This window comes from Myxocyprinus asiaticus, chromosome 21, assembly GCF_019703515.2.
Source record: "Myxocyprinus asiaticus isolate MX2 ecotype Aquarium Trade chromosome 21, UBuf_Myxa_2, whole genome shotgun sequence".
NCBI lineage: Eukaryota > Metazoa > Chordata > Actinopteri > Cypriniformes > Catostomidae > Myxocyprinus > Myxocyprinus asiaticus.
The window spans coordinates 12,037,514-12,057,391 of NC_059364.1; the positions used below are offsets into that span (position 1 = coordinate 12,037,514).

The window sequence follows — 19,878 nt, forward strand, 5'->3', positions numbered from 1 at the left end:
TATTTATTTTTTAAATATACGTTTTTAGCATGTTGCTAAATAAAGACTAAACATCCATAAGGATGTGTGTTTACATGCCTAAATAATCAGAAAACCATTGTAGTCCTTGTAGCAACTTGTAAGCAACTTTTTTTTTTCTTTTCTTTTTTTTTTTTTTAAAAGACAGCAATTTCAAAATTAATGTTTGAGGTGTCATTTATGTTGTAGAACAAATCATAAAAGTCTCTTCAATTAGTGTCAACCACAGACCTTAGTTTACTCATTAACTGATAACTGCTATTTTAAAAACCCAGAGGGAATTAGACATCTGGCTTTGCTTACAAATTGACGTCATGATTGAACAGCTCTATTCTTTGAGATGTTGTTTTACATAAAATGTCTAGTGATTTAAACAGATGAGTTGGGTTTCAGAATCTTGAGAAGGTGAAACAGGAAGCTCAGCGGTTGTCACTGGAGGCTCAAAGCATCAAGCTGGACTCACAGGTACATTTTTCATATTTGTTTTTATTTTTTGAGGTAATATTCATGCTATATTTTACAAATATTAAAATGTAAATACTATATACAGGTGCATCTCAATAAATTAGAATGTCGTGGAAAAGTTCATTTATTTCAGTAATTCAACTCAAATTGTGAAACTCGTGTATTAAATAAATTCAATGCACACAGACTGAAGTAGTTTAAGTCTTTGGTTCTTTTAATTGTGATGATTTTGCTCACATTTAACAAAAACCCACCAATTCACTCTCTCAAAAAATTAGAATACATCATAATACCAATGAAAAAAACATTTTTAGTGAATTGTTGGCCTTCTGGAAAGTATGTTCATTTACTGTATATGTACTCAATACTTGGTAGGGGCTCCTTTTGCTTTAATTACTGCCTCAATTCGGCGGGGCATAGAGGTGATCAGTTTGTGGCACTGCTGAGGTGGTATGGAAGCCCAGGTTTCTTTGACAGTGGCCTTCAGCTCATCTGCATTTTTTGGTCTCTTGTTTCTCATTTTCCTCTTGACAATACCCCATAGATTCTCTATGGGGTTCAGGTCTGGTGAGTTTGCTGGCCAGTCAAGCACACCAACACCATGGTCATTTAACCAATTTTTGGTGCTTTTGGCAGTGTGGGCAGGTGCCAAATCCTGCTGGAAAATGAAATCAGCATCTTTAAAAAGCTGGTCAGCAGAAGGAAGCATGAAGTGCTCCAAAATGTCTTGGTAAACGGGTGCAGTGACTTTGGTTTTCAAAAAACACAATGGACCAACACCAGCAGATGACATTGCACCCCAAATCATCACAGACTGTGGAAACTTAACACTGGACTTCAAGCAACTTGGGCTATGAGCTTCTCCACCCTTCCTCCAGACTCTAGGACCTTGGTTTCCAAATGAAATACAAAATTTGCTCTCATCTGAAAAGAGGACTTTGGACCACTGGGCAACAGTCCATTTCTTCTTCTCCTTAGCCCAGGTAAGACACCTCTGACGTTGACTGTGGTTCAGGAGTGGCTTAACAAGAGGAATACGACAACTGTAGCCAAATTCCTTGACATGTCTGTGTGTGGTGGCTCTTGATGCCTTGACCCCAGCCTCAGTCCATTCCTTGTGAAGTTCACCCAAATTCTTGAATCCATTTTGCTTGACAATCCTCATAAGGCTGCGGTTCTCTTGGTTGGTTGTGCATCTTTTTCCTTCCACTCAACTTTCTTTTTACATGCTTGGATACAACACTCTGTGAACAGCCAGCTTCTTTGGCAATGAATGTTTGTGGCTTACCCTCCTTGTGAAGGGTGTCAGTGATTGTGTCTGGACAACTGTCAGATCAGCAGTCTTCCCCATGATTGTGTAGCCTAGTGAACCAAACTGAGAGACCATTTTGAAGGCTCAGGAAACCTTTGCAGGTGTTTTGAGTTGATTAGCTGATTGGCATGTCACCATATTCTAATTTTTTGAGATAGTGAATTGGTGGGTTTTTGTTAAATGTGAGCCAAAATCATCACAATTAAAAGAACCAAAGACTTAAACTACTTCAGTCTGTGTGCATTGAATTTATTTAATACACGAGTTTCACAATTTGAGTTGAATTACTGAAATAAATGAACTTTTCCACGACATTCTAATTTATTGAGATGCACCTGTATTTCCTGACTATCATTATATTCAGCCATCGCACTGAGTGCTATATGATAAATACTATTTGTAGGTTTCTGCTGTGACAACATCAACCAATGAGTTTACACAGTCAGTGTTTGTTTCTTCTGCATCCATCATCATGGAGAGCTGTGTAAAGACAGATGGCAATGAACAGGCTAAGGTACAGCCATCTGAAAACCCTGAGAGCAAGATCCCTGTATGTTTACTCTCAGAAACTACATCAGAATTAGAAACTTACACTGCAGGAAAAACCCCACCAACATTAGAGACTGATATTGAACAGGCTGAGCTCAAAACAACTGTACAGGTAGCCACAGAGTTGGTAACTGAGCCAGACACAAGTGTGTGTAAATTTGCTATTGCTACAAGCAGCCATGAAGCAAATGAAGGTGAGTCGAAGTGCATCTCTGTTGCTTTGGAAACAAAGCCTGAGAATGATGAGAATGCAGATGAAAAGATGCAAACTGCCTCATCTGTAGCTCTTCACAGCTTGGAAGTAATAGATATAGAAATCTATGGCACTGAAAGTTTAAGCAGAGAAAGGCAAGAAAGCCAACTGTCTATTGAGGTTTTAAGTTCTGACTCATTCGCTGAAAGAATGGAGAATGATAAGATAGAGCCAATGGCTTCAGATGAAGATAAAGAGGAAGAGGACTCATATATTCCACATTCTCAAGAGCAATGTGGTAGAGAAAGTGAAATTCAAACAAAAAAGGTTGCTGCAGTTATTTTGGATGTAGATACGGTGCACATACAGAGTGTGGACACACCCTCAGATAGTACTACAGTGAGCATAGTTTCTGCTAGTGCTATTGGGAATGAGAACACACAGTGGCAAACAATGGGCAAACAAGATAATAACATTTTGGGTCCTCCAGAAGCTGAGGATTCAAAGAGCATTCAGTGTTCTCTAAATAAGCCAGGCATGGAAAATGTGTCAGTAATAAGTTCAGCAATAGGACCATATCAGTCAGAGCTTGCTGAGATAGACACTAACAGACAAGTGCAAGCAACCTTAGCCCCACCCACAGAAGCACAAGTTATCGGTGATGCTGCTACGAGAGGTGTTGGAACATTGACTTGGAATAATGGACCAAATGCTGCACGTGCTGACATAGAGGGCAACTGGACCACAGATAATGGCCCGCATGAACTCCAACGCAGATATATTATTCTAGACTTCCCTGAGGAAATGCAGATGCAGAGACATCATGCTCATGAAGCCACTCCTTTCAGAGAACGCACTGAGGCAGAAATTCAGGGATCAGAACGTCTAACTTCAGAAAGACTGGAGAGAGAAGTTGGGGCAGTATCTGCTGAGAGACACACAGAGGTTCTGGCCAGCACAAAGAGGCCTATAGAAGCATTAGAAGAGTCTGAACCAGTTCAATTAAATCTAGACCTTCCTACAGAAGACAAAGTTGTAAGTGGAGAGGTCATGCATGTCATTGAAGAGAAAAAGGTCAAGAAGACCCCATCAGGTAATAAAGCACAATCCATTGAAACTAAATCAAAATTGACACCTCCAATCAAGCAATGGAATGAGGATGAAACTGAGGTCGAGTCAGAAAGTATGGATGTCTCACCAACACAAGAGGACAAACCTGAAGTTGGAGAGGCCATGGATGTCATTAAGGGAGAAGAGACAAAGAAGAACCCATCAGATAATAAAGTACAATCCGTAGAAATTGGACCTAGACCCATGCCACCAGTCAGGCGTCAAAATGAGGATGAAACTGAGGTCCCGTCAGACAAGATGGTTGTCATATCAACACCAGCAGAACAACTTGCAGGTGGAGACACAAAGTATATCATTGAGGAAGAAGAGTCAAAGAAGACCCCATTAGTTCATAATGCACTATCAATAGTAGCTGAACCTAAACTGATGCCACCATTCAAGCGACCAAATGAGGGTGAAACTAATGTCCAAAGAAACAAGATGGATGTCTCACCAAAACCTAGGAAGAAACCTGAAGATAGAGACACTATGCATTTAACTGAGGGGAAAGAGTCGAAAAAGACCCCATCAGGTGCTAAAGCACAATCCATGAAAATTAAACCTAAACCAACGCCACCAGAAAGGCAACGAAAAGAGGCTGAAACTGAGGTCCCATCTGACAAGGTGGATGTCTCATTATCATCAACAGAAAAATCTGAAAATGAAGACACCATTCATATAATTAAGGAGGAAGAGTCTAAAAATACCCCATCAGATAATAAAGCACAATCCGCAAAAATTGGACTCAGACCCACACCACCTGTCAGGCGTCAAAATGAGGATGAAACTGAGGTCCAGTCAGACAAGATGGTTGTCACATCAACACCAGCAGAAAAATGTGCAGGTGGAGACACAGTCTATATCATTGAGGAAGAAGAGACCCCATCAGGTAATAAAGCACAATCCACTGAAGCTAAATCTAAATTGACACCTCCAATCAAGCAATGGAATGAGGATGAAACTGAGGTCCTGTCAGAAAGTATGGATGTCTCACCAACACCAGAGGACAAACCTGAAGTTGGAGAGCCCATGGATGTCATTAAGGGAGAAGAGACAAAGAAGACCCCATCAGATAATAAAGAACAATCCCTAGAAACTGGACCTAGACCCACCCCACCAGTCAGGCGTCGAAATGATGATGAAACCGAGGTCCACGCAGACAAGATGCTTGTCATATCAACACCAGCAGAAAGACTTGCAGGTGGAGACACAGTGTATATCATTGAGGAAGAAGAGACCCCATTAGTTGATAAAGCACAATCCATAGTAGCTGAACCTAAACTGATGCCACAAGTCAGGCAACCAAATGAGGGTGAAACTAATGTCCAATCAGACAAGATGGATGTCTCATCAACACCAGGGGAGAAACCTGAAGTTAGAGACACTATGCATTTCAATGAGGAGAAAGAATCGAAAAAGACCCCATCAGGTGCTAAAGCACAATCCATGAAATTTGAACCTAAACCGATGCCACCAGAAAGGCGACGAAAAGAGGCTGAAACTGAGGTCCCATTTGACAAGGTTGATAACTCATTAACATCAGCAGAAAAACCTGAAAATGGAGACACCATTCATATAATTAAGGAGGAAGAGTCTAAAAATACCCCATCAGATAATAAAGCACAATCCGCAAAAATTGGACCCAAACCCACACCACCTGTCAGGCGTCAAAATCAGGATGAAACTGAGGTCCAGTCAGACAAGATGGTTGTCACATCAACACCAGCAGAAAAATGTGCAGGTGGAGACACAGTGTATATCATTGAGGAAGAAGAGACCCCATCAGGTAATAAAGCACAATCCATTGAAGCTAAATCTAAATTGACACCTCCAATCAAGCAATGGAATGAGGATGAAACTGAGGTCCTGTCAGAAAGTATGGATGTCTCACCAACACCAGAGGACAAACCTGAAGTTGGAGAGCCCATGAATGTCATTAAGGGAGAAGAGACAAAGAAGACCCCATCAGATAATAAAGAACAATCCCTAGAAATTGGACCTAGACCCACGCTACCAGTCAGGCATCGAAATGATGATGAAACTGAGGTCCAAGCAAACAAGATGGTTGTCATATCAACACCAGCAGAACAACTTGCAGGTGGAGACACAGTGTATATCATTGAGGAAGAAGAGACCCCATTAGTTGATAAAGCACAATTCATAGTAGCTGAACCTAAACTGATGCCACAAGTCAGGCAACCAAATGAGGGTGAAACTAATGTCCAATCAGACAAGATGGATGTCTCATCAACACCAGGGGAGAAACCTGAAGTTAGAGACACTATGCATTTCAGTGAGGAGAAAGAATCGAAAAAGACCCCATCAGGTGCTAAAGCGCAATCCTTGAAATTTGAACCTAAACCGATGCCACCAGAAAGGCGACGAAAAGAGGCTGAAACTGAGGTCCCATTTGACAAGGTTGATGACTCATTAACATCAGCAGAAAAACCTGAAAATGGAGACACCATTCATATAATTAAGGAGGAAGAGTCTAAAAATACCCCATCAGATAATAAAGCACAATCCGCAAAAATTGGACCCAGACCCACACCACCTGTCAGGCGTCAAAATGAGGATGAAACTGAGATCCAGTCAGACAAGATGGTTGTCACATCAACACCAGCAGAAAAACGTGCAGGTGGAGACACCGTGTATATCATTGAGGAAGAAGAGACCCCATCAGGTAATAAAGCACAATTCATTGAAGCTAAATCTAAATTGACACCTCCAATCAAGCAATGGAATGAGGATGAAACTGAGGTCCAGTCAGAAAGTATGGATGTCTCACCAACACCAGAGGACAAACCTGAAGTTGGAGAGCCCATGGATGTCATTAAGGGAGAAGAGACAAAGAAGACCCCATCAGATAATAAAGAACAATCCCTAGAAATTGGACCTAGACCCACGCCACCAGTCAGGCATCGAAATGATGATGAAACTGAGGTCCAAGCAAACAAGATGGTTGTCATATCAACACCAGCAGAAAAACTTGCAGGTGGTGACACAGTGTATATCATTGAGGAAGAAGAGACCCCATTAGTTGATAAAGCACAATCCATAGTAGCTGAACCTAAACTGATGCCACAAGTCAGGCAACCAAATGAGGGTGAAACTAATGTCCAATCAGACAAGACGGATGTCTCATCAACACCAGGGGAGAAACCTGAAGTTAGAGACACTATGCATTTCAATGAGGAGAAAGAATCGAAAAAGACCCCATCAGGTGCTAAAGCACAATCCATGAAATTTGAACCTAAACCGATGCCACCAGAAAGGCGACGAAAAGAAGCTGAAACTGAGGTCCCATTTGACAAGGTTGATGACTCATTAACATCAGCAGAAAAACCTGAAAATAGAGACACCATTCATATAATTAAGGAGGAAGAGTCTAAAAATACCCTATCAGTTGACAAAGCATCGTCTGTAGAAAATGAACTGACGCCACCAGTCATAAGATGGAATGAGGGTGAAAGCAAGGTTCAATTTGACAAGGCGTATGTCACACCAACACCTCCAACCAGACAATGTATAGGTGACTTGTCTCTAAACCTTGAATCACAGATACTTCAAGAAGTTCTTCCCACCCCACCAAGCAGAAGACATAGAGAGAAATTGGGAAGTAAAAGGCTTTCGCTTGACCTAGAGTCCCTACCCACACCACCAGCAAGACGACGTCAACAGAAAGGAGAAGATCTAACATTTTCACTTAATCTGGAGACCCAACCAACACCACCAGCAACACAACATAGAGAAAAAGACCAAAGATTATCACTTGATCTGGACACCCAACCCACTCCACCAGCAAGAAGACAAAAAGAGAAAGGAGAAGATCAAACATTTTCACTCAATCTGGAGACCCAACCAACACCACCAGCAAGACGACCTAAAGAAAAAGAAGACCAAGTATTATTGTTTGATCTGAAGACCCAACCCACTCCACCAGCAAGAGAGCGTAAAGAGAAAGAAGATCAAAGATTTTCACTCGATCTGGAGACCCAACCAACACCACCAGCAAGAAGACATAAGGATAATACAGAGAGTGATACAGTTTTCCATAGTGCTGATTTAAGGAAAATTGATAATCAACAAACTAGTGAACAAAGAGACAGAGAAGAGCCTAAGGTTAAACTAACCCCACCTGTTAGACGCAAAGTTAGTCAAGCAGAAAGTGATGTGACTTTGGGAGTTTGCAAAACCCAAGAAGAGAGGGAGAACATTGTGAAACCCACGCCACCAACAAGAAGGAAAGATTGCAAAGTTGACAAACAATTAGTCGCAGGTGCGGTTAAATTGCAAGAAGAGAAGAGCATGGTCAAACCAACTCCTCCTCTGAGGCGAAAAGACAGTCGAGCAGAAACTGAGATGGTTTCTGCTACTTCAAAAAATGAACTTGAGGAGCTTTCCCCTCAACCAACTCCACCGACTAGGAAAAAGAAAGATGAAGCTGATGCTGACAGAGTTCCTTTGAAACCAGCGGAGCCACAGGTCATACCAACTCCACCAACCAGGCACAAAGAAAGTTCAGAGAATGAAAAAGTTTCTGTCTGTGCACCAATGGAGGAGGAATCTGATGTTTACCCAGTAACCAAACAGGAAGATGAAGTGGATCATATCAGTAGGCCATTAATTGGTCAGGAACAGCTAGAAGAGGGGGAGGACTCTGTTACCTTGGTCCCAGAACACATAGCTGTTGTCAGTCAAACTGAGAGCATCAGTGGGTTGCAGGTAACTTTAATGAACATGATACCACCAAAGATACAAACCTGTGTGATGCATGATTGTGTGGTTTCTGCATGTTGGACTCTTTCCATTTAAGAACTTAAACTGAGGATGAGTGCAATGTCTGTTTTTTTCTTTCCCCAAGTCATTAAGGCTTTAAAGAGATGGAAAATAAAGGAGGAAACATACTTTCAAGGCCAAAATGAAACTTTGTACAATCTGTTTGGATGTTTTTGGTCTTGCAGGGGAAATTTATCATTTGCTATCTTGCAGCATTCCAATTGTGTCAGATTATGCTGCAGCTAACACATTAGGCCTTAACCCTGATAGAACCAGCAATCTTCTAACCAAGTTTCTATCAACTGTTATTTCTGTGGGTCCTGAATAACCTTCCTATTTTTATTTGCATATGTTGGTGTCGCTCTGAAAAAAATCCCCTAATATTTAGCTCTTTGTAAACAGCCATTACTGCCCTGCAGCAACAAATAGAAACAGCTCTCATTGTTTTCATATGTTTTATGTCATAAGCTCACAAAGAAGTCATTAATAATTTTGTTTGTGTTCCCTCATCTGTTGCTTATGGCATTGTGTATGTTTGGAATGGCTTTTGCAGTTTATGTTGTGCTTTTTAATCATGAATGAATTTGCTATAACTACAATTTCCTTTCATAGAATTATTTATTTACTGTTTTAGTGTCTCAGTTTTGTATTTGATACATTTTTATCTACTGTGAGTGATATTGAAGTTGCTACAGTAGTTGCTACTGTAGGTCAGTGATGTTGCCTTAAGCTTACTCTGCTTTTTTAACTGTTGCAGCCACAGGATCAAGCTGTGGATATTTCTACTCAAGTTGATCTTACCACTGAAAACACTAAGAGTCCAGTAGAGGAAGAGGAAGAGGAGGAGCCACTGGGACTCACAACGAAGCATATCTTCTTGGTGATCAAACAAATGACTGAAAAGGGACCTAAAACTGTACTCACAGAGGTATACTTTAATATATCCACTATCAATTAAACATTTCTGAAGTGATTTAACCCAAAAAGAAATTGTATATTAGCTGTTAATTTACACATTAATTTACACATTCAGCTTTTTACCCACAAAGTTGTTGTTCTAATAATGGTTCACAGAATTTACTAGTTACAGAAAAACTCAAACAAGCCAATCTGGCACCAACAATCATGCCATGGTCAAAATCACTGAGATCACCATTCTGATGGTTGATGTGAACATTAACTGAAGCTCCTGACCCGTATCTGCGTGATTTTATGCACTGCACTGCTGCCACACGATTGGCTGATTAGATATTCACATGGATGTTTGTTGGTGCCAGATGGGCTGGTTTGAGTATTTCTGTAACTGCTGATCTCCTGGGATTTTCATACACATCAGTCTCTAGAATTTATTTCTGAATGGTGCCAAAAAACAAAAAACATCCAGTGAATGGCAATTCTGTGAATGGAAATGCTTTGTTGATGAGAGAGGTCAATAGAGAATGGCCAGACTGGTTTGAATTGATAAAGCTACGGTATCTCAGATAACCGCTCTGTATAATTGTGGTGAGAAGAGTAGCATCTCAGAATGCTATTCTGAGATTCAGGTTGGCGCTGTTTTGGCGGCATGAGGGGGCCTGCACAATATTAGTCAGGTGGTTTTAATGTTGGGGCTGATCGGTATGAAATGTGCGAGTGTCACTCAATACACACAATATTATCCTGTATTATTTTGTAGGGTATGCCATATGAAAGTCCCTTGAAAATTCTGGACACGTCCAGTGCTGATCTCGAAACTCGATTAAAAAGACTAGTGTTCCATTTATTGGACCTTCGAAATCATACAGCTGCACTGAACTCCACAGACATGGCCAAACAGCTAGAGGAGGCTGAGGTGGGTAACCCTCACTCTTTAAAACCTCTTTTATTAGCCTACTGCCATTGTATTGTGGCTGATTTTTATAATAGACACTGGTGGCCAAAACTTTGGAATAATGTACATATTTTGCTCTTATGGAAAGAAATTGGTACTTTTATTCACCAAAGTGGCATTTGACTGATCACAATGTATAGTCAGTATAGACATTAATAACGTGAAAAATTACTATTACATTTTGAAAAAAAAGTTCAGAACTCCTTAAACTACTTCAAAGATTTCTCATTAAAAAAATCCTCCATGTGCAGCAATGACAGCTTTGCCGGTCCTTGGCATTCTAGCTGTCAGTTTGTCCAGATACTCAGGTGCCATTTCACCCCACGCTTCCTGTAGCACTTGCCGTATATGTGGCTCTCTTGTCGTGCACTTCTTGTCGTACAGTCTAGCTGATCCCACATAAGCTCAATGGGGTTAAGATCCATAACACTCTTTTCCAATTATCTGTTCTCCAATATCTGTGTTTCTTTGCCCACTCTAACCTTTTCTATTTGTATTTCTGTTTCAAATGTGGCTTTTTCTTTGCAATTATTCCCATAAGGCTTACACCCCTGAGTCTTTTCTTTACTGTTGTACATGAAACTGGTGTTGAGTGGGTAGAATTCAATGAAGCTGCCAGCTTAGGACATGTGAGGTGTCTGTTTCTCAAACTAGATACTCTGATGTACTTATCCTCTTGTTTAGCTGTACATCTGGCCTTCCTTCATCTCTTTCTGTCCTTGTTAGAGCCAGTTGTCCTTTGTTTTTGAAGACAGTAGTGTACACCTTGGTATGAAATCTTTTTTGGCAATTTCAAGCATTGTGTAGCCTTCATTCCTCAAAACACTGATTGAGTTTTTAGAGAAAGCTGTTTGTTTTTTGCCATTTTTGACCTAATATTGACCTTACGACATGCCAGTCTATTGCATACTGTGGCAACTCAAAAACAAACACAAAGACAATGTTAAGCTTCATTTAATTAACCAAATAGCTTTCAGCAGTGTATGATATAATGGCAAGTGATTTTCTAGTACCAAATTTGCAATTTAGCATGACTACTCAAGGATAAGGTGTTGGAGTGATGGCTGCTGGAAATGGGGCCTGTCTAGATTTGATCAAAAATGACTTTGGGGGCCTGGGTAGCTCAGTGGTAAAATACACTGGCTACCACCCCTGGAGTTCGCTATTTCACTAGTTCGAATCCCAGGGCATGCTGAGTGACTCCAGCCAGGTCTCATAAGCAACCAAATTGGCGTGAAGCCTCCACACACACTATGTCTCTGTGGCAACATGCTCAACAAGCCACATGATAAGATGCACGGGTTGACTGTCTCAGACGTGAAGGCAACTGGGATTTGTCCTCCACCACCCAGACTGAGGCAAATCACTATGCAACCACAAGGACTTAGAGTGCATTGGGAATTGGGCATTCCAAATTGGGAGAAAAAGGGGAAAAATCCCCCCTCAAAAAAATGACTTTTTTCAAATAGTGATGGTGTTGTTTTTTACATCAGTAATGTCCTGACTATACTTTATGATCAGTTCAATGCCACTTTGGTGAATTAAAGTACCAATTTCCTTCAGAAACAGCAAAATCTGTACATTATTCCAAACTTTGGACCACCAGTGTAATTCTTAAAATTGTTGCATGAAAAGCAGAGGTGGGATTGGAGGTGAGCTAAATACATTTTTGTATTAAATAATATTGTATTAATACTGTATTTATTTTAGGAATGTAGAAGGTATGCCCAGAGACAGGTGTCCATGATGTCTAAGCAAGACCAGGTTAGTGATGACATTGACACCAGCACTAATGGCACAGTCCATGACACTAAGGCCATGCAGCAGCTGAATGCTCAGTGGAGTGCAGCATTGTTGGATGCAGCAACTGCTGTCCACTCCAAGGAAGCTCAGCTACAGATGGTTGCAGATTTTGACAGACAGACACAGAAAGTCAAAGCTATTCTGGAGAGACTCCAAACTGAACGTGAGGCATTAAGGACGTAAGTACTTGTAACTACAACAGAACACAAAACTACTGGTCATTAGATAGTAAAGACCCATAAATGTTTCTTGTACATCTGCAGATCTCCAGCTGAGAGCAGTTTTATTGAGGAAGAGAGGCTACACTCTTTCTTGAGAAACATGGAGCTGGAAAGGACAGCTGTTGGTGAGCTGATTCAGACTCATGCAAAATTATCGCCCTACCTCAGTCTGCCTGAGAGACAAATGGCAGAAATACAGAAAAATACCTTACAGGGCCAGTGGAGAGTGCTGGAAAGGGATGCAGAGATGGCTCTTTACAGGGTCAGTGCTTATTCCAAAGAAAGTGCTAGACTTCTTCAAGAGATCAGTGCTTTAAAATACCATCTAGAGAACATCAAGAAGACCTTGGACTCATCAGAATCCTCACCAGCTGTATGGGATAGCAAGAGAGCTAAAGAAGTTATGAATATAAATGCTGATCTCGCTTCCACCCAACAGCAGTACCTCAATCTTCACCAGACCTCTGAGGATCTTGCCAAAGGTTTCCAATTTAAGGCAGAGACATACAGCATTGAGCGAGACCTTCAGAACATCAAAGACCAGCTGGATCAAATGGGTAAACAGTTAGCAACTGCAGCCCCTACCAGCAGAAACCCAACATTAAGTAAAATTGTAAAGGTGATGACAGATGCACTGGCTTGGGCCAAGCAGACAGAATTTCATATTAAAGGACAGCAGAAGAAGGTGTCTTTGCTTCCAGAAGATGTCCATCGACAGATTAAAGATTTAAAGAAATTGCAGTCTGAGATGAGCTCCAAGCAAACCCAGTTAAAGGCTTTGGTTGAGGAAGTCACCGAGCTGATACCTGACCTAGAAGAGTCTGATGTTCCTATGGTGACCTCATCCTTGAAGGCTCTTGAAGATTTGTCCAAATCGACAGCAGAGAGACTAGCTGAGGCGGTTCGTGAAATGGAGTCAGGGCTTCAAACCCGGGAGAAGATGTCAGAGCAGATAGCAGATGTTGATTCCTGGGTGGTTGGACATCTCCAAAGGGAGGCTTTGAGGAGAGAGGATTATCAGATTTTAAGTGTGGCAGACCTGGATCGCAGGTTGAGGCAGATTAAGGAGTCTCTTAAAGAAGCAGAAAAGCAGTCTGCTGTTCTTGAAGCACTTCTGATGAAAAGCAGAGATATTTTCTCAGAGCTAAGTGTCTCTGAGAGTTCTCAGCTCAATGAGAAACTCACCAACCTTCAAGAGGACATCAAGAGTATCGTCAGCTATGAGAAATCTTGTAGACAGAAAGTTATGGATGTCATGCAGAACCAAGAATCATCTCAGAGGAAAGTATCATCACTTGAGAAGAGTCTGAGACAAATGCTGTTTGACGTAAAAAGTCACAGGTTCCCTGTTACCAAGGACACCCTCTCCTCCATCGAGCCCATCAAACAGATGATTGTGGAATGCAAATCCCAGGTTGACCTAGTCAATCCCTGTGCAGAGGACAAGAGAAGAGAGCTGTTATGTGTTATCACTGAACTGCACCAGAAAATGAACGATTTGGATCACAAAGCACAAGCTCATGTAAGGTACTTGACCCTTAGTCAGTGTGTTGAAGATCTCAGGGAAGAAGTGGAGGCTCAGATTCCAAGGACCAAAGACAACAGTGTAAACCATGAGGCACGCTACAAAGCCTGTCAGGCCCTATTGACCCATATCCCTTTAATACAACTCTTGTGTGAGGAAACAAGAGATCAGCTCCAGGATATCACAGTAGATCTTTATCCATCTCAGCTTTCTGCGGAGCAGGCAAGACTTAAACAAATCCTGGAAAATCTAAAAACTCAGGAATTGGCAGTGCACAATAATCTTCAGATAGTGGAGTTGGATCTACTGAAACACATTCATTATCCATCAGAACAGAGAGTTCTTTATACTTTCCTCAAAGAGACCAGTGAGGAACTGGAAAAGCCTTTTGATATTGAACCAAAAGATGATGTAATTGAAAAAGAACTGAGAAAGTGCCTAGTGCTCAGAAAGGACATAGAATCCAGAATGCGAGTACTTGAGATCCTTGAAAATAGGATTGGAGCTCAATGTAAACAGAGGCCAGAAGACTCCAAATGGCTCACTTGCTTGAAGGATATGGTTTTGGAAAAGTGTGATCAGCGAATGGTGAGTTTACTGTTTTTCATCTTCAATTGGCTCACAAGTATGGAGACATCATACCTAGAATCCTTATTGGATATCTGCATTTGAGTATAAAAAATGAGAATGGGTTTGAACCTGTTCTTCTCTTTCCAGGTGAGCCTAACTAAAGCCAAGGAACTGTTGAGAAACTACACCAAGGCAGTGATTAAAACCATTAGGTTTTTCGAAAGAGCTGTGTTGGTCCTCCTTCCCTCAATCTGCTCTGCTAGAAGCTGTTCAGAAAGACTCAAAGACACTCAGCAAGCTTTATCAATTCTAGACACTGAGTTCCAGTCCCATGTTTCACAGCTCCAAACTCAAGCCCCACAGAATCCCTGTTTCAAACCACAGAAAATTGAGTTTCTCCAGACAGAGGTTCTAGGTGAGCTCCTGGTTAGGCTGTCGACCCTCAAGGCCCAGGCCCAAATACAACTGGAAACTCTGAAGAGGTACACAGCATGAAACCTTATTTACATGATAGCTATCACAGTTGTTCCTTTCTTCTTATATAAACTGTCACATATGAATTTGTGCTTAGAAATGTTGAATACTGAAGTAATGGCCTGTGTTTTTATTTTTACTCATGGTATTTTATTTACATTTTACTTTACATAATATGCTATCTATGCTTATCAGATCTTAATTTGACCATTTAATCTCCTGTCATCAAGTTCTAAATACTCAATGTGGAAATAGTTTTACTGAGATTCTGGTTATTGTTGCTTGTCCATCACAAGGTGTGTTGAGTGCCAGAAATCTTCTCGTAAATGTTATGAAGAGCTGTGTCAACAAGTGAGGGACTCAGAAACATTGCTATCACAGTGTGCTTCCAGTAAAATCACTTCACACAAAGACTGCAAAGACCAGCATCAGAATCTCAAGGTAGGGGGACATAAAACCTTATGTTTAATGAAACCACCACTTTTCATTTGTATCCATTAGCACCCTCTGTAACCTAAAAGTATGCCTGTATCTTTATCATGTATCTCTCAATTGCCAAATAATATGGTAACAGCATATTTTTGCTGTTTACCCTATGAAAAGCTATGAAATACTAATCATATTTCTCTTCTTTTTAGGTTCTATTGGAAGAGGTTGCCATGCTTCCTGGGAGACTGGAGGATCTGAGAGAGTGGTGCTCATTGCATGGCTGCAGAGCCAACAGGGAGGATGCAGTAAGCGCCCTTTGGGGGCAGGTGGCAAGATTGCAGCATTGTGGCAACGATCTGCAGATACGCTTGAAACAAATGGAAGAAGAATGGAGTGATGTCAAAAAGAGTGTAAGTGCCATGACCAAAACTGACGGGTATATGTTAATGTCAGTGTGCTCAGGTCTTTCAATATTTTACTTTATCAATGTGCGGATGAAATTAGCAAAAAAACAAACAAAAAAAAAAACATTATTTAGATGACACTTTCCAATTAGGCATTCGTATTCTGGATGAATCCTTGCACTATGTATATTTGACCGACAGTGGTGCTGGTGAGAGCTTGATTTCCTTCACTTTCATTCCGCAGGTGAATCGGGCAGCCACTGTGTTGGAGCAGGTGGAGGCAGAACTTCCTGACAGCAGCAGAGAGAATAAGACTGGTGACGAGTTGCAGGAACTGCTGCTGTTTTGGTCCCAGTACCAGGACAGACTGGACTGTGAACACAGAGCTCTCTCTGCATTGGAATTAAGAGCTGCTAGGTTGCTTGGTGTCCCCTCCCATCTGGAACAGGCCCCTCCCATTGCACTGTGCCAAGAGCTTCGAGCCCTACAGGAGCGTTACCACAGGTCAGAAATCTACTGTTGGTGATTGGTTGTTTTGTTGCTTTTCATTCCTTTTATTGGCAATTACTTTGAAAAGTCATCCATTATTATTCTGTTGAGGTATTTTAATTAAGACTTGCTCAAAAACTTTTTTTGGGTGAACTATCCTTTTAATTGTAAAATTATGTTCATATGCTGTATGAATTGTCAATCGTGTCCTTTGGCCTTTGACTTTTGTGTCCTGCAGTCTAAAGGAGCAGAGCACTCAGGGTCAGAGGTCAGTGAGAGCTGAGGTAGAGGAGAGGGAGCGGGTACAGGTGCAGCTACAGGGGGTCAGAGAATGGGTGGATGCTGCTGTCTCTCTCCTCTCTGTACTGGAGCACGAGCCCAGCAAGAAACAGCTTCAGGTCAGTCATATTTCAAAAACCAGCTTAGACCAACATGAATTCCCATTCTGGTCCAGGCTGGTTTATGCTGGTTAGGGCTGATTTGATTCTGCTCTAGCTGGTGGGCAAGCATTGCCATGATGCTCACCAACAAAAGCTTGTGTCAAAACTGGTCGACAAGCATGGTTTTTTGGGATGCTGGTTGACCAAGGAATTCTTGCTGGTTAAGATAGTCAAAAAAGTCTTGTTGGACCACCAAAACACAACATATATTGTGACCAGCTATACTTTGTTTTTCATCACGGTTGTCAAGTTGTCAAGTTGTCAAGGGGCCTGGGTAGCTCAGTGGTAAAATACACTGGCTACCACACCTGGAGTTCGCTAGCTCGCTAGTTCGAATCCCAGGGCGTGCTGAGTGACTCCAGCCAGGTCTCCTAAGCAACCAAATTGACCTGGTTGCTAGGGAGGGTAGAGTCACCTGGGGTAAACTCCTCGTGGTCACTATAATTAGGTTTGTTCTCGGTGGGGCGCATGGTGAGTTGAGTGTGGTTGCCACAGTGGAAGGCGTGAAGCCCCACACGCACTGTCTCTGTGGCAACGTGTTCAACAAGTCACATGATAAGATGCACGGGTTGACGGTCTCAGATGCATAGGCAACTGGGATTTGTCCTCTGCCACCTGGACTGGGGCAAATCACTATGCGACCATGAGGACTTAAAAGCACATTGGGATTGGGAGAAAAAGGGGAAAAATCCCCCCCCAAAACAAATCTTGTTTCACTCAAACAAATGTCACACTATAGAAGTTATATTTTTCTTTATCTGGTGTATAAATTGTTTTCCTGCTCTCTGGGTCCCATAGAATGTCTAATGAGAGTTAATGAGGTGAGAGTGAAAAGAGAGGGGGATTAACCTATGGACCTTATTTATAGTTGCAGCATCTTTAATCTTTGATGAGAATGACAACGAGGATGGAAGGGACAGACTTCCAGTCCTTTCAAAGGGGTGTACTGTTGTTTAAAGTGATTTGGATGGTTCGGGGGCCTGGGTAGCTCCCCTACCACACCTGGAGTTGCAAGTTCAATGGGTATAGTTTATAGTGTATGTGCTTTTCCCACTGTACTCTCAGAAATGTTTTGTTAACTTGTTGTTGGGCTCCACCCTATGACGTTTGTTATTCGGTCTGTTCCACGCGCATGCGCGCTCCTCAATAACCTGTTAGAACGCTGCTTATGTGTTTACATGGCCACATAAGCAGCTTTCTCCTGGAGAAACCTAGGTGTGTTAGCGTTTTCATGATGTTTTAGAATGCCACTTTCCAAAAACCCTGGAATAACCCGCTTTCTTAAGTGTATGTAAACGTGGTCATTAACTGTTCAGGGTAAATAGGCTGTTCTGTTGTCAGTCTAAACATCAGACTGAATAAACCTCCAGTCAGAAGTTTTTTATACAGTTTTATAGTTATTCTCTCAAACACAAACACTGCTGTATGGTATCTGTCTCTCTCTCTCTCTCTCTCTCTCTCTCTCTCTCTCTCTCTCTCTCTCTCTCTCCCTTTCTCTCTCTCCCTCATTACCTCTTTCGCACACACACAGAGACACACACACACACACACACACACACACACACACACACACACAGATGAAAGAGGGCTGTGTTAGCATTCTGGATGAATAGAGTCAATTCCAGACAATCTTTTTCTGTCTTTCTCTTTAACACACACACACTTGATTCAGATTTTCGTACACTCACACACACCTTGTCCTACCTTGTAAGAGGATCCTAAGGCCAATAATGGTGTCAGTTAACACACTCTCGCCCTCTCTTTCTCCCTCTCATATATACATGCAAGTGTTCAAACAATACAAATATAGCGAAGATCAATAGAAGAGATCATAGAAGGCATACCTGATGATAAATCACACCAACATGCACAAATTATTGATAAATAGGATCATCTGAATGGATGATCTCTCTCTCTCATGCATGGACCTTCCTGACTCCTCTGGGATTTTAGTAATTGTGGGATCTTCTTTTTGCAGCTTTTCAATGTTGAATAGCTCATTATAATATAAAAAGGGGTTTGAGGCTTTATCTCACAGACTGGAGCCAGAGAGATGAAGAGGGTTGAAGGAGTGATAGGGAAAAAACAGAAAGAGAAGCCTGTGTTCTGATTGTGTTATCTTGAAGCTTGAGGGACTTGCAACATCTTCATTGCCTGGGTCACCTAACGAGACAGTTTGTGTTAGAAAGTAATGGGAAATACTGATATGAAGTGTTGTTGTGCATAGAGAGAATATCACAGTCACGTTGTGCATCGGTCCAGTTTCCATGTGGTTTGCAATGTTTCTATAAATGTAAGTGTTTTCTACTTTGTACTTATTATATTATTTTGTATCTCAAAATAGAGATTCTAAGCTTCATCCACTGTAAAATTATATTTTAAGAAAAAAAAATATAAAACAAATTATATTTTTTAAAGCAAACAAGGCTTATGATAAAACAATATTTGTTACGATGTACAAAAAAAAAGTGAAACATGAGGCAAAAGTATAAGAGTCAATGACATAATGTTCATGTTTTTGTGTTTAGCTCTAAGTAAATACAAACAGTGTCTTGAATACACCTTTTTTTTGTGGGGCATTAAGTAGAAAATGCTGAGATTTTAACGTACAAGGCTGAAACTCTGAATTAAAGGTTTTATAGGTAGTTTGTGTAGTTCTTTAATTATTATTTATTAAAAAGTGATGCAGTAAAACAGGAAATGATATCACAGATAGGACCCTTGAAGACCCTCATGACAATGTGTCCGTGTCATTAATTCTTTATAAAAAATAATGAATACTTTTCATGACATGTCAAGTTTAGTTTAGGTTCAAGTTCATGTCAACACTTTATATTAATATGGTTTTAATTGTATAATATATTGGTTTGTTATTGAAAAAAAAGAAAAACCATTAAGATAAGGATAAAACATTTTTTTGGACTGAACAGTTACACCACTTCAACCTTTGATAGCCTGAGATATATATTTTATTTCTTTTAGAGACTTTTTTGATGAAAATGAAATGAAAGTTTTTTCAAAAACATATGAAACCAACATGAATACAAAAATAGCCTTTTCAAGAACTTGGCTCATTCATTTTAAACATATTTTTAAAAAGATTTCACCTTGTCATCAATTTGGACAACTTCTTTAAACATTTTGTGTGTTTCTCTGTACTCAGTTAGTGACTGCCCTCTGTGAATCAGTGTAGCCAAACAAATTGAGCTACCTTTGCTGATCTTTTT

At 40.9% G+C, this 19,878-nt stretch overlaps 1 protein-coding gene across 1 annotated transcript in view; it reads left to right on the forward strand.

Moving 5' to 3' along the window:
- Positions 1-19,878, forward strand: part of LOC127411675 (nesprin-2-like) — a 166,842-nt gene that overhangs the window by 62,028 nt on the left and 84,936 nt on the right. The window contains exons 54-64 of the mRNA XM_051647390.1: positions 412-483; positions 2,199-8,372; positions 9,184-9,354; positions 10,102-10,257; positions 12,007-12,278; positions 12,363-14,433; positions 14,563-14,897; positions 15,186-15,330; positions 15,528-15,728; positions 15,967-16,226; positions 16,450-16,609. Of these exons, the coding sequence (XP_051503350.1) occupies positions 412-483; positions 2,199-8,372; positions 9,184-9,354; positions 10,102-10,257; positions 12,007-12,278; positions 12,363-14,433; positions 14,563-14,897; positions 15,186-15,330; positions 15,528-15,728; positions 15,967-16,226; positions 16,450-16,609 (10,017 nt within the window). The remainder of the gene's footprint in view (positions 1-411; positions 484-2,198; positions 8,373-9,183; positions 9,355-10,101; positions 10,258-12,006; positions 12,279-12,362; positions 14,434-14,562; positions 14,898-15,185; positions 15,331-15,527; positions 15,729-15,966; positions 16,227-16,449; positions 16,610-19,878) is intronic.